A 23,534-nucleotide genomic window follows, 5' to 3' on the forward strand; every position below is an offset into this window, starting at 1 on the left:
CCCACCCCTTAAGGGGGCAGAGGCCAGGGCTCTCAGGCTGGGGCATCGCAACACCCCAGTTTGAATAGCTCTGCTTTAAGCTACTCTCACCCTCAAGTCAGCAATTTGACCAGGTTTGTACCAAATTGTTCTCTTGATTGCCTATCCTTTTATTAAATGGTAGTTTGCATATATTGTATTATTTACTTGTTATATTCCTAGCATATTAACAATTTTTTCCTCCTCTTAAGGATGTTGAACAAAATATGAAGCAAATTGGACTGCAAAATTGGCAGGAGGGAAATGTCCTCGAAATAAAACATAAAGCAAAGGTTAAGGATTGATTTATTTTCTTTGCCTTTTTTCTGTCCACTTTGTTTCAGTTGGTCTCAAAGCTCTGGAAACAGGGTTTCAGGTGGCTATAACAGTGATAGGGGTTGTAACGAATGTCTTAGGTAATTGGGAGATTTAGGCCGCAATCCTAACCAATTTTCCAGCACTGACATAAGGGCAATGCAATTCCGAGGTAAGGGAACAAACATTGCCTTTACCTTGAGGAGGCCTCCATGACTGCCCCCCAACTGTAGGATGCAGTACACGCCCCACTGGCACAGCTGTGCCAGTGCATTGCCCTTATGTCAGTGCTGGAAAGTTGGTTAGGATTGAGCCCATAGTTATCTTTTTGTATCTTCACCATTAGCCTCCTATTCCCCCTTTGTCACAAGCCCGTGTCATGGGGAAGGAAATACAGGAATGCACTTGTGGGTTGTCACTGTTCCTTTTCCTAGTGCAAGGGAAATTACCATCAAGGCATCATCTGTTTGCATTTCAGTGAACAGACGGCGTGAAGTGTGTTTAAAAATCTCACAGCTTTAAAAATTTAGCAACCTTTTTCATTGTTACTTAGGGTCTTTTTTGTGTTTTATAAAATTCTGAAATGATTTTTTTTTAAGGGAGGAGTAACGTTTCAGATTGATCTAGAAGCTGGTGTTTTGGATGTGGATAACTTCCAGGAAGAGAAAGAGGTATAACTTTTGATGATTACATATCACTCGGTCTAGTGATTTTTCTTTTTCCCCAAGCACGGGAAATGCTGTGCATTTCTCCAATCTGTGCATGGAGTTTCCCTTCCTGCATCTTTTAGTCATTTTCGTAGAAAAACTGTTTGTATTAGGGATAAATGGGGCATTCCCATGCACAAAAAAAGCTGCATATCCATATTAATGAACATGGATCCCTGAATTAGGGTATAACATGGTGGCGTCTATTTTCTTAAAATTTGTTTCAGAGTTATTGCCATAAATTCATTTCTGACATTGTTTGTGAAAGAAAGTTCAAGGAAAGATTGTTGGTCCATAAACAGAGTTCAGGGACTGCTTTCAGTGGAACATGTCTGAGAATCAAGATAGATGTTTGGTGTGTTGTACTTGTCTATGTTTGTATATTATTGCAACGCCTTACATTGCTTATTTTGCCTGGATGATGGGAGAGGGGACATTAAACAATGTGAATTAACTGAATTACATTCTTAGCACATATTCTTTTGTTTGATTTCAGGAACCTGATAAACTTAATGAAACCTTGACTTTTGAGGATGGAAAAAAACTTAAGGAAAAACTGACACATATCTACGATAACTATATAGACAAAGCTTTGGTACAATTACGCTGTAGGGAAGCAGGTATTCCTCTTAAAATTGCTACCTTTGTTCTTTCTGTTAATTACCAGATGCATTCTTTTATACTCTGACTCATATTACACTATATTTCACAGAGCTGATTCATACACCTGTTTTCTTGCCATACATACACAGCAGTCATGCCACCTTCAGATCAATTAAAAAAATTGTTTTAGGCATATCGTAGTATTTATTCATTTATTTAAATAATAAATATCCCTCCTTTCCCTCCAAGTAACTGGAGCATTCAAGGCAGTGTACATTGTAGTAAAAGAAAGAAAAAGAGTATGAAGTACAATAAATAAATAAAGGGCAATAAATAATCCTAAAGAATGGTGCAATAAAAACCATTAGAACAAAATACAAATATAACCACAAAACCCAAAAGCAACTAGCTAAGAAGGGAAGGCCATGGGGAAGAGAAGTATGTGGTCAGTCCATACACCAAAACTTGTTGCCTACAGAACTTTATCACAAGACCTCTGCCAAAAACTCACTTGCTAGACAAAAACGAAAGTTGTTTTAACTAGCACTCTATCTGTGTATAACAAATATTAGAATCACATCCAATAGGGTTTAAAAGGCATTCAGTATCATTTCATCTTTCCCTTTAGATGTTGACAATGAAGATGCCATAGTAAACAGAAAACACTGGCAAGCTGCAGCACCCAAGACTCTGCTGAATCTTCTAGAAAATGCAGATATCACTTCTGTGTGCCCTACCATGGCTGAAGGTTACTTTTGTGAAATATTTCTTTTATGGAGTCAAGGAAGGCTTAAGGACTGCATGATATGCATGTCTCCATTTTTCAAAGTGAAATGCAGCTGGTGTTTCAGAAGGGCTCTAGTGACTAAAGATAATATTTCATTTTCAAAATATGAACTAGGTATCTGTAACAAGGTATGGGCAGGTTCTAGGCTACGGAATATATAAACGTATTCCAGTCCACTGTATATGCTTGCTCAAAGTTGTTTACACAGTGGGGATAAGCCATTAAAACATCAAATACTGTAGATACTGAAATTTTTGCCAATAAATCAAGCTTAGATCATTATCTCGCCTTATTTCCTTAGTTGCTCAGGGGTTAGGCTTTTTGTCAAGGCTTTTCAAGCAACTTCTGCAAGCAAAGCTGCAAACGCAATGCAGAGATAATTAGAGCAGTGGTTCTCACACATTTAGCACCGGGACCCACTGTTTAGAATGAGAATCTGTCAGGTCCCACCGGAAATGATGTCATGACTGGAAGTTACATCATCAAGCAGGAAAATTTTTAACAATCCTACCCACACATACCCGTTAACTATCATTGTTAAAAGAATATACATAATAGCTTGTTAAAAGTACAGGTCTGTAACATTTCCTCAAATGCAGTCACATACCATGGTAGCATTAAGTCTAATATATTAAAAATAAAATATTGAAATGAATGGGAACCCACCTGAATATGGCTCGCAACCCACCTAGTGGGTCCCAACCCACACTTTGAGAAAACACTGAATTAGAGGGCTGTCAGTCTCCAAGGCAACTCCTCCAGGGCAAAGAACATTCCATGATTTTTTGGTTCAAAACCTGCCCTCTGCTTATCTTTGAGATCTACTTATAGGTGGGTATCTCTGGTAATAAGCAATGCTGTAGCAAAACTAGATTATAAAACATACTATCTTCAAAACATAGTTATCAAAGATAAAAGACAATATTTTGAGAAAAGCAAGAACTTTAATTTTCCTATAGGTTGTGCCACGTGTTCACCTGACTATTCTAGACCTCTGCCTGAAAGGCCCTAAGAATTGATGTTTGGGAGAAGTGGTTTCTGACCACAGTTCAGAGGGGTTATTTGCAGAGTTGACTTCCTCTTGGACTTGTCTTCTTAGCACCTCAGAAGGATGCATTATGGAAAGAGGTCAAATCCCTTTTAACAAAAGGATAAAACATAAAAAACCCTTTTCACCTCCCCCCCCCCCGAGATTTGGTTGGGATGGGCTTTTATTCTGGGTAGTGCTTCCTATCCTGCAATCTTGTGTCTCCTTTTTGGCTTCAGGAGCACTGATTCCCTCACATATATCAAGAAGGAAGGAATTCATTTTGTGTTTCCCTGATAGGACCTTGGTGCAGGTGTATACAGTCATGGATATCTGCTCTTGAAAAAAGAATCTCTGAAAGTGGAAACATTTCCACTAGGGTTCTTTTTCCTTCAAAGTTCTATGCCCCACTCCAGTACCCTTGAACATGAACAGTGAATTCTTGTAATATCTGAGCGGATCTGTATTTTCTCTGAAAGTACTTGTCTCCTATTGTCACCTAATTTGTGGACCTGTGAAAATATCTGTAGTTTTGTGTCTTCAGAAAGAAGTTTCCTGAATTGCTGGTCATACCCCATTTCTGCCAATGGATTGTTGTACGTGTTTTGTCTTAGTTCATGAAGAAGCATCGGGAATGGTCATTATGCTCTTTTAGAATTCATCCTTTGAAAGCTATATTCTTTGTTGCTGTTGCCCAAGCAAGAAGAGCTGGTAAATGAATGCCCCTTAGCTGAAGAACAGATATTGCTGCAGGAGCAAGACAAGTGGAGGATAAGAGAGGTGGCATAAGGAAGACCCTGTTATTTAGGGTGAAATGCATAGGACTATTACATAAAGATCATTACAGTAAGCTAATGTATCCTATTTCTCAGTTGACCAGGTTATCATTATGCCTTCAGAATTATCTGAAAACAGGAAAAAATGGAGCAAAGAATCACCTGGAACACTAATGAACATGTTAGCAGAAGCAGCATACTCTAGTGCAACATTAGGCCAATCTGAAGAGCTCGGTAAGTTATTTTTATGTTGCTTCCTACATGAGTTATTTTTGAGATTTATTCTATGTTTAGTGAAGCAATATTAGGCAGCTGCATGCCTGCCATTGACCACCCTGGGGCAAATGCCCCAGGTGAAGGCCACTGGGACCCTGCCAAAGCCTCTCTGAGGCTCTTGATGGGGGCAGAAACTGTGCTTCTGGTTTGCCGGAAGCACAGTTTATAGCGCTGGGGAACCTCACAGAGGTTTCCCCGGCGTGGGAGGAGGTCACACGAAGCTCCATAAGCCTCTGGTGAGTGGGGAGGGGTGGATTTCTGCATGGGGGGAGTGATAGCCTGCGGGGGGGGGGGCGCCAATGCGCCAGGCACAGGGCTGCGGAGGTCCGCAGCTGATATTGGGGCATTTAAACACATGAATGAGGGGGCAGAAATTAACTCCGTGGTGCACAGGATGTAAATGGAAAAACTGACAGAAGGGCAACCCCTTGAAAAGCAAGTAATCGGTGATGAATACATCATAATAGCAAAATGACATCAACATCATGTCTGCACAGAGCAAATATAAAAATTGTGTATAGTAAAATGCCACTGGCAACCACTTTAGTGCCAGGGCACATGAGAAAGCTGTAACACTTCAAAATTGGAGGCTGACTATTAATTTCAAATGTGACAATGCCTGTCCACCACTTTAATCATATAACTAAGAAGCAGCGTGGTCTTATAATATTATTTCCTACCTCCAACAGAAGGCTAGACTACTCCCCTATTTCAAACAGGATTTTTCATATATAGGAGTCTTGAACCTCCAACTGTGTGGTTTGGTGTTTGCGATAATATATAAAATGTTTTTAATTATCCTGAAAAAACAACAACTAAGGACTAACAACCTCTTGGTTTCTGTAATCCATACTGTGCCAGAGTCCCAAACAGCAATTAACAACCCAGCTGAAAAATATCCAGTCACTGGAGGCATAACCTGGTTTATATGAGAAACAACTCACGGAGCTTGTTCTTATGTAATTACTCAGCATCTCTGCACAGCATTTCTGCAGAGCCATTTTTTCTTTATTTGGACTTGATCCCAAAGTTTTAGAGCAGGTTACAATACTTTTTTTAAAAAGCTAATTCATAAGAGGAAATTTTTAGTTGTCTTTCTCTGTTTCCTTGAGGTTTTGTGTATTGATGTCTTTGGTTGAGTGTTTTGGATCAGTTTTAATTTTGTTTTAGGCCTTGTTTTGGTACATAAAATGCTTTTATCTCCCTCATCTATTCATGTTGGGAGAAGGATAGCAGGAATAATCCACTAATTTTCTTGAAACTCCCAGTGGGTTTACATACTATCGGTCATGATATTCTTCTGGGTAGACGGTCAAGGTTTTGTGGATTGGAGGTACTGTTTATTTATTTAGTGTATTCCAAAAAAACGAATACAGGATATTGGGTCTAATGTACTGCAGTGGTTCTGCTCCTTACTGGATTGCCAATTCCAGAAGACAGAATAAGGAGATACTGTTTGGCCTCACAGCATTTACATTGTGAGATTCTGTAGAATCCCAGTTTGTCCCCCATGTACACAAAACTGTTGAGGGAGATATCCAAGGATTTCTTGGGATATCCAAGGATATTCAAGGAGATGCACTGAATATTCTGTTGACACCGAATTCTACTTTTCTTCAGATTTAGCATCATGATTTAGGATTTAAGATCTGTAATGATCTGTATGAGAGCTGCAGCTCAGTCCTAGTAAGATACTGTGGGGCAGATGGTTTGTATAATTGAAGCAGTGGTGTTCCACTGGTTGGGGGTGTTGACTAATATGCCATCCCACTACTGAAAAAAGGAGTAGCCGAAAAAGTAAATGAGGGTGTAAAACTTCATCTTAAAATGTCACTAGGAAAATCACTTTTTATAAGAGGAAAATATTCTCCTATTACCCTTATATTAAATCCTAATTACCAATCTTGGGGTATAAGAAAGTCTTGGGTCCAGTCCTGGGGTACCAGTCTTGGGGTATAAGAACTTTTTAGCCAGCCATCATAGCTCTGTTATTATAGCCATTATAGCCAGTCATTATAGCTTTCACAGAAGTTTCATGTGTGACATTAAAACCACTAACTAAAAACAAGTTTCCCTTCCGAAGAGGCAGTAATTCCATGGACTCCAAAAAATGATGAAGCTGATTCAGAAAAGAGTTCTCCTGTTGAAGTGGATGAAGACAGACTTGAACCAAGATCTGATGACGATGACACGTAAGTTAGTGTCATTAGAGTCTTCATAGTTCCTCTTTGACAAAATCAAGATAGCACACAAACTTTTTCAGCTACAGTGATTTCATACATTAACACTCCACACCAATGAAATAACATAACATCTCTAGATCAGTTAGTGCAAACATTTACAATTGAGGCACAGTTTACTTTGCATATGACAAAAAAGTCTTGTGGTTGTTTTGCCTTCTGCCCATCTTACCACTCAATTCATCTTTAATGTACTGTGAAAAAGGTGCTGACAATGGGTGAACTGGTACCCCAAGCTGATCTGCCATCTGAACCCACCTCCAAATTTCCCTCCATCTCTCTACCTTTGTGCACACACCACCACCCCTTCCATCAGCATGTGCATACATCAAAGTACACCTCACTGTTTTTGTACTCCTCCAGCTTTCCTTAAAGTGACTCAATGGGAAGAATTCCAGGAAAAACCTTTCTGCTTGCAAAACTCTCTCCTGGCTAAGCTGGAAGAGATAAGTCCTCTCTGTTCTCCTCACACATGCTCTGAGCACACGCAAAAAGGATGGGGCAGTTGAGCAGAGCAGCTGGGGAGATGGCAAGCAGACATGGCTGCAAGACATTCCTAGCCAGCAAGTTGCCTCCCCCAGCTTACTACATGGGCCACCCTGGCTGATAACATGATGAACATATGATGAGTAGCAAACTGGCAGAAGCTATTACCCAACGTTGTCAAACTGCACAGGTCTTAATGCTCCAGGTTAGCTGTATCAGTTGTCACTTGAATGTGATAAGGAACAGAAAATAGTTTCATAGTGATCTGATTGATTCACAAGAAGTCTCCAGGAGGCCTCACACCTATCATCTTCTATGTTCTAACTAGGATCTCAGGGAAGTATGAACTGATTTTTCAACGTGGGTGTAATGTACCACTCCAGTTTTCTTAAGAGGACAATGGTTCAATGTACCAGTGCCATCACAGAAAATGGGGAAGCCATAGACTTACACTATATGTATAGTGACATCTCTTTATTTTTCATAAGTAACAGTTTCAGATAGTCCTGCCCAGGTCACAGATATAATGAGGATCCTGCACTCTCTATAGTATGAGTGTAATACAAGAACCAGTTTTCAGATTAATGTTAAAAACAAAACACACTGATGAGTTGCTTTAACAAACGCCACAATTCTGAATATCCATTTTCTCCTGTTAAACAGAAACTTTGAAGAATCAGAAGATGAACTACGGGCTGAGCTGGTAGCATCCCTGGAAACAGTGGTATCTGCTTTAGAAGAGGAGGTCTTAAATGATCCATTTGAGTCAGTGGACAAAGATCAACTGAAAATAGAATGCCTAACTAATAGTATACTTAGAGAACCTAGTGAAGAGATTGAAGACAATGTTAATCCACCCAAAAATGAACAGGAAGCTGCAATCAGTTAACACACTCTTGGGCAATTGTTTCTTAAGGGTGTGTTATTGCAAGCAGCAGTAGCCATTATTTTAGGAAATAATAGTTGACATACAAAGAAACACTCATGCATATACTGTATAACCATTTCCTAGGATACTTTTCATTTTCCATTTTGTAGGACAGTTTCAGCCAACTTACAACTGGGGAGTTACATATTTACTGCTAAGGACAGCCCTGTTACAAGGATCAGCATCTGGTAGGCCAAACAGACCACGGCTGGGAAGAAAATATTAAGAAATTCAACCTTCTGTTTTATAAGTAAGGGGTACATCTTAGTAAGGCCTTGATGACAAAGATTAATTGAAAATCAAATTGAACTTCAGTGTCACACAACAGCAAGTTGAGCCATAGCCATGTAAAACTGAATACTTTGTGATAACTATCTTGATAAGAAATAAGTCATGAAGTATATTATGTTTTTATATGTACTTGCCAAAAAAGACACACATACACAAACCACCAACTATTTCCTAGTTTTAGAAATACAAATGTCCAAACACCCATGCCATAAATTGTGGGATTTGGTATTAAATGTTAAACTTGTCTACAAGTAAACTATTTCAATTACAAAGAATTTTCAGTTTTGCAGTTCCCTCTGGAGTGTAAATAGGAATGGTTCATATAAACTTGTTTTAACCAAAAGGTCATCAAGTGGCATAAAAGATATAGTGATTTATCTGTTCCAACACTCACTGAAACTTAGTAAGCTTGTCTTTCTCTATACATGTATTTATATACCTTCTTCTGCCTAGGGGCTAGACCAGCCATTTTCAACCACTGTGCCATGGCACACTGGTGTGCCGCAAATGGTTCCCAAGTATGCTGCAGGAATTTGGGAGATGGTCATTTATCAATAGGACCATTAGGGGATATGAACACCCATTGACAGCATAGTGTGCCTTGTCAAGTGTCAAAAAGCTGATGGTGTACCTTGACCATTTTAGTGCCTTGCCAGTGTGCTGCGAGATGAAAAAGGTTGAAAATCACTGGGCTAGACACTGGCTCTGACATGCACGAACGTCCTGCTTAGGCCATACAGCTAAGAAAAAGATTTGTTCCCAAAGAATGGTGGTCAAGGGAAGCCTCCGCCCTTCATCTGCTCACATTGTAAGCCTTACACAGAATTACAAACCTGAATTCTTTTTTAGAACTGGGCTGGTTAGGTATCTTCTTGGGACTATGGGCCAGATGATTTTGGGTGGCAGCCCACATCTGACCTGTGGGCCATAAGTTGCTGATCTCTGCTCTCTATACATTTGCCAAGCACTTATTATGCACACACATGCAGCGTGGGCCCTTGCAAGACAACTCTTCTAATGGGTTTCTCAAATCTGAATCATTCAGGTATACTCACCTGTTAAGTGTGAATTACTGTATTCCAAACAATAGAAGTTAAAACGCTAGAATAGTATTTTGCCTCAGTAAATTATACGAAGTGGGAAAGATGTACACTCTGTTGTAGATCTCCACCCTCATGAGAATCAATCTCACAAATACTTTAGAACAGTGGTTCTCACACATTTAGCACCGGGACCCACCGGGACAGAATGAGAGTCATGACTGGAAGTGACATCACCAAGCAGGAAAATTTTTAACTATCCTGGGCTGCAATCCTACCCGCGCATACCCAGGAGTACGTTTCCTTTACTATCATTGTTAAAAGAATATACATAGTATTTTGTTAAAAGTACAGGTCTATAACATTTCCCCAAATGCAGTCACATATCATGGTAGCATCAAGTCTAATATATTAAAAATAAAATATTGAAATGAATGGGGACCCACCTGAAATTGTCTTGTGACCCACCTAGTTGGTCCCGACCCAGTTTGAGAAACACTGCTTTAGAAAAATACAAATGCAATACCACAGTGATTCAAGTATGACCAGAACTATATACAGAAAATGCTTTATTTAAATAACTGTTCCACAGATAGCAGGAATGCTTCTTCAAATTCTTGTTCAGCAAATCTTCTCACAGACTGACGAGCATTTTGTCTGATCTCTATCCTTTTTGCAGGAGATAATGAAAAGATATGAGCCATAGTCTCTGCATAGCTATCCTCATTTTCTGCTAGAAAACCAGTTGTATTTCCATCATAGGGCACTACGATGTCTAACTTGGGTCCTCCAGAATTGTGAGCAAGAATAATTGTGCCAGCTGCCATACATTCAACGACTCCTGTAAGAGATTTGAAACTGTAGTGAACTTTAGTTCTCTCAGTTGTTCATTACTGAAGATGTCAATATCTGTAACACCTTTAAACATTTTTGGGAAAACACAACAGGTGATATCCAGAACTTTCACATAGTGGTGATATCCACAACAGGTGATATCCAGAACTTTCATCATCAGAAGCACCTTCTAGGAACAAAAAGCTTCCATCAAATTGCAGCACCAATAGTTTGGTGGCACCCAATGACATTTCACTTTTGTAGTTTCAAGATGGGATGTTGAATTTACATGGGATTCTTCATTCAATAGAATATGATTCACAAAATAGATAAGGTGGTATTTCATAGGACCAACCTCTGATAAAAAATAATGCAGACTGAACTAATGAAGATTTGAAACAAACTTAAATGCTTACATTTGTTTCAATTCAACAATTGCTGCAGCAGCTATGTGTTACTTGTAAAAAGCCGTGCCCAGAGCCTCACAGATGGAGGTGCAATCCTAAACCCTAGGAAGTAAACTCCACGGCATACAGTGGACCTTGCTGAGTAAACATGCATTGGATTACGTTGTTAACTTAATCCTCATAGTATGCTAGTTTTCTCACCACACTAGCATATTCAAGCTTGGCAAGAAAGTGGACAGAACTGAAATTACTGCCTGATCCAGTGGGGCTGTTCTTAAAAGGTAGTTGAATAGCAGCATATCTCTAGATTTGCTATTCATTAATAGGATAACTTTTCCTCAGTACTAAGTGAAAAATATTAGTAAACCAAAAGCTATGGCAAGTGTATTGAATACAATTAATCTGTGTAGTCTTGTTCTGGATACAAGTGTGTAACTACAGCGGTGGACATTTGGCACTTTCTAAGTCATTGTGGTCGGGATTTTTTTTAAGGGTTTATGATAAGCTACAGAACAGAGATTAGACCTGTTCAGTTTACAACTCCAAGACAAATTCATAATCAAACTCAACCTCATTAAATGACTGTAAGCAAGTATTCTCAATATAGGAATAACTAATCTGCTAGCAAGAATGAGCAAACACTCCAGCATAACATTCTTGTACTGAAAGTGTAGCATAAATCCCCATAACTGATCACCAACTTAAGCACTGGGAAACAAAGAAACAACTTCACAGCATATAAGGCCACATGAGGGCATGGTGTCTGAGGTCAGTGGGAGACTGGATGAGGGCAAACAAGCAAAAATGAAATCTGGACAAAACGTGTCCTATTGTTTAGGAAAGTGCAATGCAGGTACTAGATCAGCACTCTTTCTGCAGGAATAGGCCTACAGCTTGGGAATCTTTCTGGATTATTTGCTGCTTCAGGATGCCCAGGTAGCAGTGGTGCCCTTTGGGTGGTGGGCCAGCTGTGACCATACCTGAATCGTTCAGACCAGATTGCAGTGGTCTATGCATGCAGATTTTGAGACTTGATTATCACAATGCATACTATATAGGGCTGCCTTTGAAGACTGTTCAGAAACTGCAATTAGTGCAGAATGTGGGAGCCTATGTGGCAATGAGGGCAAGATGGTTCAAACTTGTCAGACCACTTCTCCATCAACCTGCTTCTCCTCTGTGCACACTGGCTTCCAGTTTGTTTCCAATCACAATTAAAGGAAGTAGTGTTCTGATATTTAAAGCCCTTAGGGCCAGGGTACCTTTATTATTATTATTATTATTATTATTAATAGAATTCATATGCTGCCTTTCTATCCCAAGGCGGCTCACAGATAAAACCATAGTAAAAACATTATATAGATATGCGTGTAAAAACAGGACATTTAAAAACAAAATAAAACTTGGATCCAGAATTAAAATACATTCAAAAAAGCGCCATGGACCACTTTCTTCCATATGAGCGGGCCCATCTCTTGAGATCAGCTAGGAGGTCCTCTTGCATGTGCCATCAGCTTCTGAAATTTGACTGGCAGCAACATGAGGAAGGGCTTTCTCTTTAAATATGCCACTGTTATGGAACTCTCTCTACTGAGAAGTAAACTGAACCTTTTTTACCTTTCCAGCAAGGACATAATTTGATTTCACACTGCTTTTTACTCTTTTATGAATATCATTTTGCCTTTCACTGCTTCTTTGGTTATGTACTGTTTAATTTTTGTTGTATTTGGAATTTGATTGTACATCTGCCTTGGTACATTTTGTAAAAAATGAAAGTCAGATTATACATTATTTTTAAATTAATATATGCAAAACTACTCACCAATCCCAAAATGTTCATTCCACATGGTGTGAAGACCAATGGTTGCATCTGCTAGATATTTCTTTAGCTCTGCAAATGGAATGTTGACTTTGAAGTCCACTCTTTTCTCAACACCCAATTTTTGGCAGAGCTCTTTAAGTTGGTTTACACGTCGGTCATCTTCGTGATTACGACAGCCCCCAATAAGAATAAGCTTGGGCAGCACCTGCTGCCCTGCAATCTTTTCCAACAACTTAGCAAAGGCTCTGATCTGCAAAGAGTGATCCTTCTCTGGCCTAAACTGGTTTACAGAAACAATAGTTTGTTCCACAGCATTCTTCTCTTCATGGAGAGGAATATCTAGGAAGGTCTGAACATCACAAGGCGGATACACGACATATGTGCAGTCATTGCAATGCCAAAGGGAAAGAATGTGATTGAGAGTCCATGAAGAATTAACCATGACAATATCACTGCAAGATCCAACTAAGCCATATAAGAAAGCGAAAAAGTAGTAGTACACAAGTTTCAGTTTACTTAACAGGGGATTTTTTGTGATGATTGCTGCATTATTAAAGTTGACATTCTGATTCCTGACCACAGACAGCATATCAGTACTGATTGTGGGGTAGTGAACGTAACAGCCTACCCTACAACCTCCTAAATATTTAAAGAGAGGAAGTGTGAAGGCATAACCCATGGAGTCAATATAAACATCAGGAACACACTTCATAAGAGCTTCCCAGCCAAGAAACAAAGAACCTAAACTCTGACCCAATAGAGTGAAATGAGGGTAAAGGGAAGCTTCCACTAGGTAGCGTTGCTTCAAAAACACGAAGTTCACAGGTTGATTTAATCTGATGTTGAATCGTCTGTAAGCACCTTCGAGGATATTCTCAGCTGTGACATCACTATCACCAGTATAGACTATGTAAGTGGCATCTGGGTACCTGGAAAATGAAATGTTGTTTATTTCTCAAACACTTGCTCAGGGGAAGAAAAAACATAATTCATAAATGCAACTGATTATATTTTCCTTTTTATGTTTTCTGGTCCCTTTTAACTTGCTCCATGAAATGGCTTCATGGCTGAATCTTGCTACAGTGGATTAGACCAGCGGTCTCCAATGCTGGTCCAACCAATGCTCTCCAACCTTGAAGCTTGAGTAACCCCCACAAAAAGTTCACAGCAAAGGAGTTACTACACATCAGTGCAAAACCTATAGGAAAATAAATGTTTAACTTAGCCTCATAATTGTCTTCCTTAAAATACTGATTGCACAGAAACTCCTAGAGGTATTTGAAAATGGTGTTATTTATTTTACTCAAAGTAAACCCATTGTGTTCAGTAAGACTTCGGCTGTAATCCTGTCTTACTCACTTGAAACAAATACCTCTGTCTATTTTCATTTTCATTAATCCAGCACTCTCCAATTAATATCAACTTTATTTTATAGTAAAAAGAAGACCATGTCAAAAATAGGAAATTCCTAAATTGCCCAAAAATACATGAGCAGACTAGTAACTGCTTTGTGGGGCTGTTATTTTCCCCCCCAACTTCAATCTTAAGAAGAAAAGACGCAAAGGTACAAGACTGGTGAAAAAATGACAGGTAACTTCCCAAGCTCGTAGGGTAGCATCTCCCTAATCACCAGCCATTCTGTTAGATAGTGGCAAAAAAGGCTGCAACAGGCTGCAAGAGGGCAGGTTCATCCTGGCTATATTAATACCCAGTGTCTGCTTAAAGTTAGTGAAGAAAAATTGTGAGCTCCTTTTAATTAATATAAGAGCAGTACATGTATTTTTCCTGTGTTTTGTAAGGCATCCTGAGAGCTTATTCAGCCAAAAACCAACTGCTATTTAAAATAAAATACAATACGGATACAAGAATATAATTAAAAAATCAATGACAGCAAGTAGAAACAAGGTTTTAGTTGAGGGATATTATCTTACCAGATCAGTCTGTCATTTCCAACAAGTTTCCAGAACGTTAGGCAGTAAAGCAAAAGCGCTACATCACTGTACAGAAGTGAAATGTGTACTTACTTTTTCTGCAGTGCTCTTAGAGAACACCACAACACTCTCTCTCCTCCACCACCTGCACTGCAATATGGATGAAAAAATGCAATTATAAGTGACCTTTTCACTTCTTCTATTCGGCTTCTTAACTGACGTATAGCTCTTTGTCGGATCCACAGCCTTAAACCAATGAGCAGTATGAGGACACAGATGCACAGAATTCCACTTGCCACCATTGTAGGGATAAACAAAGTTGACAGCAACCTGGAACAAGAGAGAAACAGAAATACAGTAACAATTCTGAAACCTAGAAAGTATTTATTAAGAAATACTGATATTTGAAGAACTGATGTCTGAAGTTTGTGTGTTTGTACAAAAAAAAATTGTATTTTTGATATTTCTTATGGCAAACCTAACTATTGGAGAATTCTAGGTGGCAGAGCCTTTTAAGGGCCTAGATGCCTTTAAAAGGGGATTGATGGAAGAAACATCCATCACAGGTTACAAGCCATGATGGGTGTACACAACCTCCTGGTTCTCAAAGTAGGCTATCTCTGAACACCAGATGCAGACAAGAGTACATATCAAAACACCATACACAATTTATTACTAGCATGAATATCATAAGATAAAAATCAACATTCCTCTAACAAAGTTCAAGCAGTGCAGCATCTTGACTGAAAGTAAAAATGCTCAGCTTTCTAGAGTCTTCCTCAAAAGACATTATTTGAACTGACTAAAATACCACTTTGTAGTCAACTTTGCTTTTGAATGACTCATTCTATTCTACTTACTGAAAAGATGCTACCCAAAAACTTGGCACACATTTTGACAGAAGTCAGCCCTAAAGAAAGCACTGTTGCAGGAAAGTATACTGCAGGAATGTCTACATTGCCCAGGAGCTTGCCTTTTACTTTGTCCTGGGCTTTGAAGATGCTTGGATACGCTTCAGAGCTTGCTATGACTGCAAAACGAAGCCCCCTGCTACTTTTCTCCCAAGCCGGACACTAAATAGAATGTCAGGGATGAATCTCTACTCCACACTGTAATTTAGGGGTGCTCAGAAATACAGAGAAGTCTTGCTGCCTTTCAGACAGCATGATATCAACAAGGCCCCAGTCCTCCCTTGAAAGAGGGTGAGCGAAAATGTCAAGACACTTAAAGTGCCACTTATGCATATTTATTAGGAAGAGACTGTTCTATGTTCAATGAAATTTACTCACATGAAACTGGGCATAACTGCAGCCTTATTCTAATCTAGATCTATTGCTTTCAAGAGGCAGGAACTACCGGAGGCATCCCATCCAATGGTGTGTATTTCAACTTGGTAGAAACAAAGGACCAACAGATCACCTGCTAAATAGCTGTGAGCAGCCCTCAATGGTATGAAGGGCCAACAGAACAACATTTGCTGGTACACAGTATTGCTGGTACACAGTAAAGGAAGCACATAGTATTGTGCTTCCTTTAAATAAGACTTCAGACACCCTGCTCAACAGAAGAGTCTTTTGAACATGCAAAGCTGCCTCATACCAAGATAGACCACTGGTCACTGTTTTAAGTCAGGGTTGTTTGCTCTGGGTGGCAGGAGCTCTTCAGGGTCTCTCCCAGTCCTACCTGGAGCTGTAAAGGATTGAACCTGGGGCTCTCTGTATACAAAGCATGTGCCCCACCAGTGAGCTAGAGCAGGGGTGCCCAAACCCCGGCCCTGGGGCCACTTGTGGTCCTCGAGGCCTCTCAATGCGGCCTTCAGGGAGCCCCCAGTCTCCAATGAGCCTCTGGCAATTTGTTGGAGCCCACACTGGCCTTACGCAACTGCTCTCAGCATGAGGGTGACTCTTTGATCTTTCCCATGAGATGTGGGACAAGGGCTCCCTCCACTGCTTGCTGTTTCACATCTGTGATGCAACAGCGGCAGCAAAGGAAAGGCTGGCCTTGCTTTGTGCAAGGTCTGTTATAGGCCTTGAGCTACTGCAAGGCCTTCATTCATTCATTCAAGTTCATCTTTAATATATTCATTATGTAAATTTATTCAAATTTGAAATGTAAATTAATTCGGGCCCCCGACACAGTGTCAGGGAGATGATGTGGCCCTGCTGCCAAAAACTTTGGACACCCCTGAGCTAGAGCACTATCTCCAAGATCTTTTCCCAACCTACCCCTTTCCAGGGCTGGCCCAGCAATGCGGCCAGCTGAAATGCTTGCTGCCCCAAGACGGGGGAGCTGACAAAGGGAGGGTCCCACACCACATATCTGCCCAATGTGTCCCTCGGCCTGCCATCAGAGCCGCTTCAACTGGCTCTCCAATCCCCTTCCAGCTTATTGGAAGTGGAAGCCCACCCACTGCTGCTATGGGAGATGGGGGGTGTGCTGCTGCCCACGAAGCAGCCAGGGACAGGCAAGGAGAGGTGGGGCGCAGGAATCTGATCCAGGGCCCATTCCTCACCTTGACTGTTTGGGCAAAGGAGGCAGTGCCGGCTCAAAACAGGGCGGAGGGAGAGGGGGAGCATTCAGTCTTGCCCTGCCATCCTCGCCCACCTGGTGGGAGGAGGGAGGCGAGGCTGAGGCAGGCTGGAGGCAGGACGGTGCAGCCACAATGCAGAGCAGGGGCAAGGGAACAGACGCTCCCTTGCCTTGAGGAGGCCTCTGCGACTCCCCCACCACAGGAGGCAGCGCACACCCCGCTGGCACAGCTGCATCAGCGCTGGAAAGCTGGCCAGGACTGGGCCTGAGGGCAGCGCCCAACGTTGGCGGCAGCTGCTCCTGTCAAGGTCCGGGACGCCCTGACAGCCCCTCGCTTGGGCCAGCGTGTCTTTGGTGGGAGGCCCCTCAGAGCCGGGGGTGGGAGGCACAGGCCCAAAGGCCTCCACAAGGCTGGCCCTGACCAGGGAGGGGGGAGTCCCGCCAGGCGCCACTCAGGAAGGCGGCTTGGGTGGGCCTCCCTTCGCCTTCAGGGAGGGAGGGGGCCTCACACCTGAAAAACCGCCAAGCGGACATCTTGGAAGCCGCCGCCAACGTCTCTCCACCATCCCGGAAGTGTCTCTGCCGTCCCAGGAAGCCGCCGTTACCACGCAACTACCTTTTCCCCACCTCCTTCCGGGAGACGCGCAGCCTGGGAACGCCTTTCCCCGCCAGCGAGTGCGCATGCGTCCCACCCACCCCCAAACAGTGCTCGCTTGCAGTCGCCATTCGACGCTCGTGGCATAGAGACGGGGGGGTAGAATGCTGAAACACTGAACGTTCCAACGTGGCGTCGCTCTTGCACCGTCATTCTAGGGTAATTTTTCCCACAATGCCAACAACGTCTACCTCTATGGCCTTTCGCCGGGCACCTAAGAGTTTTCTCCAGAGCAAGGGCCAATCAGACGCCGCTATCGGTGCGCCTGAAGAGCCAATCGGCGTCCGCCCGAAGTCAAAGCAGCCAATAACGCCCCAGAATCGAGCTTCGCGTAGCCGATCAGCGAAGTTGGGTAAAATTTAAAGGGTAACTTGGGCAGGGAAAGGACTTCGCCTGCATCCCTTGGAAGGGACTGTTCCCCCTGCGGTCCGCCACGCTGGGTGCTCTGTGAAAGCAGTGGCCAGTCTCAGCAACTGGGGTGACTATGAGTTGCATTCATTTATACCTAGTTAATTTGTACAATAGCACTAAATTTATATACTTAGCACTAACAATAGCACTAAATTTATATATCTTTAAGTACATGTTTATAAAATTTATGTATACTATAAAATATGTACTTTATATTCTATAAAATATAAATTATATATAATGTATAAATTTATAAATAAATTAATAATAGCACTAATTTAATAGTGTAATTTATACTCTATTAATTTATACATAAACTTATACTGGAGTTTTTAAAATTATCTTCACTTACAAGATAAATTTATTATCTCCATTTATGAACAGCAGTATTTTATAAATCTAACATACCACATCTAAGCCTGTATTTAATGCAGGCACATTAACGCCTTCACTTTTTGTATGAACACTCAAACCCCTGGCATTAATTGTATGAGAAATATATCATTTTGGGAAAGTAATGGGCCTATATGGGAAATCTTTTACTTTGGAGGTTGAGCTATATAAATTTGACAGAATGGGGAGCCATGTATCATTGTGGATTTCTTACTGGACCCAAGAACTGGTAAGCTGTGAAGGGTATTAAGATGAAACATGTTGGATTGTAATCCTCTTCTCTTCCCCTCCTCCTTTTTTTTTTTTTTTTTTGGTAGGGAAGTGGGAAAGGGAGAGTCATAGGAAAAGAAATTGGTAGCACTTTTAAACTTTTTAAAGGGTACTTATGTGTTGTATAGAAATTTCCTCATAGTAAATAAGCAAATGAGAGAATTGCTTTTGAAATTAAGATTAGGTGCTATGTAAAACTAAAATGTTGATTAACACTGCAGTCCTAAACATACTTTCCTGGGTGTAAGTCCCATTGAGCATGATGGAATTTGCTTCTTAGTAGACACACATAGAACTGCTCTTTAAGGCAAATACTGTACAGGGTCTCTTTCCTTGTGTACCACCTCTGGTATTGGGTTGTTTGCATTTTTTAATGTACTTGTGGTGAAATGACCTATCCGAATGAACTTGGCACATTTCTTAATTATGAAGCTCATAATTTGCAGTTTGTCAATACTACCACACAAAAAGTGGCCATTTTTGGTACTTCATGGGAAAATACTGGACTTTACTATAAGTTAAAGAGGGGGAAAGGTCAAGTAAAGAGATGTGGTAATTTCTTTGTTAGAGTTGGAGATACAAGAAGAGAGACAGCACAGAAGAGATCCCTCTTGCTATGATCTTGAGCTGGAGCAGAATGACAAAAAATTGTGACATGCTTGGTGTTGTAAATTCACTCCTCGGCCATGAATGAAAGTAAAAAAGGACTAAAATCCAAGGTTTGTTTGCTTCCTCAGGTTCTATGAGCATTAGAATTTAGAAAGAAGGCTCATTTGATTATGTAATTTGCTTAAATGTGCTAAATTAGAAATCTCTCTTGCACATGCTTTTGACACTGCCAAATACTCTAACATTTTAAAAATTCCAATTTCTTTGGCTTATGGTATGTGCTGCTAATTTGACAATACCCTATCTGAATCACATTGACCAAAGCAAAAGGTTTATTAGCTTTGTTTTATACGTATTTATTCCCTGCCTTACTCTGAAAAGTAATTGAAGTGTCTTACAATATATAAAAAAGAGATTAAGTCTTAAATTCTATGAAAGGAGGAAAGAACATATGTTCTTTTTCTGTCATTCTGATAGCCAGTATAACTCACAGAAACAGAGGTTTTGTCCAAAGTTGTTTTGATCACAAGTGGTCCTGAAAAATCATACCATATAACGTATGTACGTTTGGTGTAATTCTTCTTGTGTCTCTTGGCATGTTTGCTTCTTCTGTGTTGGGGATACAGACCCCTATCAAAAGAGCATTGAACTTCTTTCTCCTGGTGTTTCAATTAGCACTTCCCAAGTTTCATGTTGAGAATTTGGGTTCTGGACACTAGAGCTCAGCTGTTCACCAAGACTGAGACATTCAACCCAAAAGACTACACTGATGGCAAAGTAGGTGACCTAAAGGACTGAGCTATTTGCCTCATCCTGTCCCATGAGCCTTTATGACGTTGTATATTCATCACAGAATTCCCAGACTGGTATAACTTTCTGGAAAGGTTTACTGATCGCAACAATAGTGGATAATGACTGGAAAGTCTTTGTGAGGTAGTGCAACTGGTCAAGAGTACTTCCTGGTCTAAGACAAATGAACATATAAATTGTATTCTTAGGGTACAATTTTAACCAACTTTCCAGCACTAGCATAGCTGTGCCAGTGGGGCATGTGCTGCATCCTGCCATTGGGGGGGGGGGAGTCACGGAGGCCTCCTCAAAGTATAGCAATGTTTGTTCCCTTACCTTGGAGTTGCATTACCCTTATGTTGGTGCTAGAAAGTGAGTTGGGATTGTGTCCTTAGGGTACAACCTTAAGATCACAGAAAACATATCAGGTACTACGTTGCCAAACTTTCAGTCATTCTTTTGCTTCCTTCTTCAAAGTAGGTAAAATGTGCATGTTTTTCCTTCACATGAGCAGCCCAATCCTACTGAAACCCCTGTGTGGTGATGTAGCAATGTCAGCTTGGCCTCTGCTGCATCCTATGGGGGAGTTTTGGCTGTTGGTGTTCTCACTGCATTAAGAGGACATTTGTCCCCTTGCCCTGGGGAAAGCACTAGTAGCTGCTATGAGTCAACTCAGACCTATGGCAGCAATATTGGTGGTGCAAGTTCCTGTGCAGGCAAATCAGGCCTGAGAAGGAGGTTTGGATTTGACAGGCACCATCACCACTGAACCCCCTGCCCCATCCCCAGACCACTTTATGGCTTCTTTGCGGCAGCCTGCACTGGCAGAATGTGCATTCCACCAGCACTAGTCTTATTTATTTATACAGGTATTTATATACCGCCTTTCTTTGGTTGTCAGATTTCTCCTCAGACTTTAATCCAAGGCGGTTTACATAGGCTTACATAGGCAGGCTGCCCGTAGGGATTTTTACAATTGAATAGTTCTAGTTTTTCATAGAACTCCTTGTTCCAGCTGGATTCCTTCCCGATCTGGCCTCTCTCTGACCCTTCGCCTCCCATGCTCCACTTGACGGCAACTGCTCTCTGCCACCAAGGGTCAGCTCATCAGTATATCAGTGTGTCATCAGTTCTTGGGTACTTCCGGTTGTTTCGAACTGGCAGCCTCAGATCTTCAGGCATACAAGGCGGCAGCTCTACCAACTGAGCCAGACCTCCTGCCCTGCTAGTCTTTGATGGGTTTGGACCATAAACCTAGTTTCAGGTATCTCCTGATTATGTGGAACTTTTGGGGAGGAAAGAAAACTTGTTTTAGTGTGGCTTGGAGTACTAGCAATTATTTTAGATTTATTCAATTCATAACTGAAAGATTTGCTCTTACAGGAGTTGTCAACTAGAAAAAAAAACCAATAAAAAGTTAACATTTTAGTCCAACAAATGCACTGCTGGGTTATAATGTTTAGGAAGCCCAACTCTAGGCAGAAAGGGAGCACAGGAAAGCCACTTATGCAGGCAAGTTGGATTTACTCACTTGGTCTCTGAATAAAATGTATGCTGGCAACTTCATACAATAAACCTGTAGATAAATTTAAAAAAAAATTAAATTAGCTGGGCACAAGAACATTCACATGACCATCTTGTGACCTTTAATTCCTGGTTGCTCAGTTGTTGGCTTTTGCTTTTCTCTTGGTGTCCATCATGCAGCATTGACAGTGTTGGGGAACTACTGAAGAGTGAGGGCATAGCTTCCAAAATGTGGGGAAATGCTTTGCACCAAAGAAGCTTTAGATTATTGACATACAGAGTAAGTTTTAAGTACTTATAGATAACTTCTTAAAGGTTTGTTTAATTTTTTTACTGCACAATGAGTGTATGTAATAGTGAATAAACTGCATCGTTGTGATTCTGGGTGCAATTATTGGGGAGTAAACCTCATTGAACTTGGTGGGAATTTCTTATGAATAAACTTGCATAGGATTGGGCTGCAAATCTTGATTGAGTAAATAGCAATACTCCATGGTTACTCAAGAATTGTAAGTGCTTTGACAACTGCAATTCCAGTGGTTGTACTGATATAGGACAGAGTTGTACAAAAAAAGAAAATTGATGTTGCATAATTTAATGGCAAATGATAGTTTTTATGACTGCTTCATGACTTTTTCTCATTGAAATGTCAATCAAAGATGATATAGTAAGGGAGTGATTTTATTGTGCCCAATAATCATATTTGTATCCTGCCTTGCTTCCAAGGACAATGTACAGACAGGCATTCCACTTTTTCCTCAAAACAATACTGTGAGGTAGATTAGGCTATAACTGACCTAACGTCATTCACTAAGTTTCATGAATGAGTGCAGCAATTCCTAGTCCAATACTTTTATCTGCTACTTAGCGCACTAGTTCTAATATTCTAAAACCAATCTTTTTCTCTGCAAAAGAAAAAAGACAAATTTGGATGCAGAACAAATGGCTGCTAAGCTTGCAATTTGGTCTGATGAGTGTTTTCTACAGTGGAAGATTACATATGCATCTCAAGGGTAAATGTCTCCTCCCCCCATAACCTCTGCCAATACATAAGCACACCTGATTCTGTTCCCTTTTGTGTGTCATCTTAAACAGTCCTCTCTTCAGCTTTGTTCTAGAGCCCAAGGTTCAGGTTGCGGTTCTATTGTTTAGGTGTCTTAAAAATGTTTTTGCTGTTAGAGGAACCAAGAGATTACAGTTGGGGAGGAACCATTGTTTGTTCTTCCAAGACCTGGCTAGCTGCATTTGTGAAATAATACCCATGGATTTTGCTTATGGTTATGTCTGAAAGGTACTTTACCAGTGGGGGCAGAGAAGGGAGCAGGGGATTTGTTATTGCAGTTGGTATTCCTCCCACCCCACTACTTTTCCACTGCCTATGTCCTGACTCCATGAGATGGCTCTCCAAGCATGAGAGCCAGTGTAGTGTTGCACCCAGACCAAGGAGATCAGAGTTCAAATCCCTAATCAGCAAAGCTTACAGTGCATCCTTGGCCCAGATACTATATTTCAGACTAACTACCTCACAGGGTTGAGAGTGGGCAAAGTTTGGCTGATAAAAAGAAAAGGATGAGGAAGCAGAAATAGAGAAAAACACTTGGGAAGTTGTGTTGATTATGGTTTGGCACATGGAAACGCCATGTGCCAAAGTAGTGGATTTGGGCTCTGTATAGAAGGGGTGTGGATGTGCTCTTGGCAGGCATTTGTGAGGAAGGGCCAAACTAAATGTGATATTAAGCTTGGCAGTAAACACTAGATGTAAAACAGGAAGTGGGCCAGAAGTGTTCCTTTCTTTGATCAGGCCAGGTGGGGGGAAGGCTTAGCATTTCTGTTGGGCTATTTTCTCACTGAAAATTCCTATTTTGA

General features: G+C 40.9%; 3 protein-coding genes across 7 annotated transcripts in view; 2 read left to right on the forward strand and 1 right to left on the reverse strand.

The window, feature by feature from the left end:
* The window catches only part of NEK5 (NIMA related kinase 5), a 37,235-nt gene extending 25,222 nt beyond the window's left edge, over positions 1–12,013 (forward strand). For 2 of the 5 annotated variants that reach the window (XM_066611489.1, XM_066611481.1), the window contains exons 17-23: positions 231–311; positions 933–1,004; positions 1,537–1,660; positions 2,272–2,391; positions 4,330–4,467; positions 6,593–6,701; positions 7,899–12,013. In XM_066611489.1, the coding sequence (XP_066467586.1) occupies positions 231–311; positions 933–1,004; positions 1,537–1,660; positions 2,272–2,391; positions 4,330–4,467; positions 6,593–6,701; positions 7,899–8,124 (870 nt within the window). In that variant the 3' untranslated portion in view covers positions 8,125–12,013. The remainder of the gene's footprint in view (positions 1–230; positions 312–932; positions 1,005–1,536; positions 1,661–2,271; positions 2,392–4,329; positions 4,468–6,592; positions 6,702–7,898) is intronic. The other 3 variants (XM_066611497.1, XM_066611514.1, XM_066611505.1) reach the window with 3 other exon arrangements.
* On the reverse strand, positions 7,695–17,599 carry ALG11 (ALG11 alpha-1,2-mannosyltransferase). Its single transcript, XM_066611527.1, has 4 exons — positions 17,529–17,599; positions 14,582–14,818; positions 12,558–13,486; positions 7,695–10,335 (listed from the first exon to the last, which is right to left on the reverse strand). Exons 1-4 carry the CDS (start codon positions 17,549–17,551, stop codon positions 10,064–10,066), a joined length of 1,461 nt encoding a protein of 486 aa, XP_066467624.1. The 5' UTR covers positions 17,552–17,599; the 3' UTR covers positions 7,695–10,063.
* A 474-nt stretch (positions 17,600–18,073) lies between these two features.
* Positions 18,074–23,534, forward strand: part of ATP7B (ATPase copper transporting beta) — a 46,570-nt gene continuing 41,109 nt past the window's right edge. Inside the window, exon 1 of the mRNA XM_066611568.1 lies at positions 18,074–18,150. The gene's annotated coding sequence lies outside the window, so the exon portion shown is untranslated. The remainder of the gene's footprint in view (positions 18,151–23,534) is intronic.

Source organism: Tiliqua scincoides, chromosome 1 (genome assembly GCF_035046505.1).
Source record: "Tiliqua scincoides isolate rTilSci1 chromosome 1, rTilSci1.hap2, whole genome shotgun sequence".
NCBI lineage: Eukaryota > Metazoa > Chordata > Lepidosauria > Squamata > Scincidae > Tiliqua > Tiliqua scincoides.

Coding starts and splice junctions, on each gene's coding strand:
- ALG11 (XM_066611527.1), bottom strand. CDS start 17,551: ATGTCCGCTTGGCGGTTTTTCAG. Junction 14,819..17,528: donor TCCGCTTGGCGGTTTTTCAG/GTGTGAGGCCCC, acceptor CTCTTGTTCCAG/GTTGCTGTCAACTTTGTTTA. Junction 10,336..12,557: donor GAATGAACATTTTGGGATTG/GTGAGTAGTTTT, acceptor AATCTCTTACAG/GAGTCGTTGAATGTATGGCA.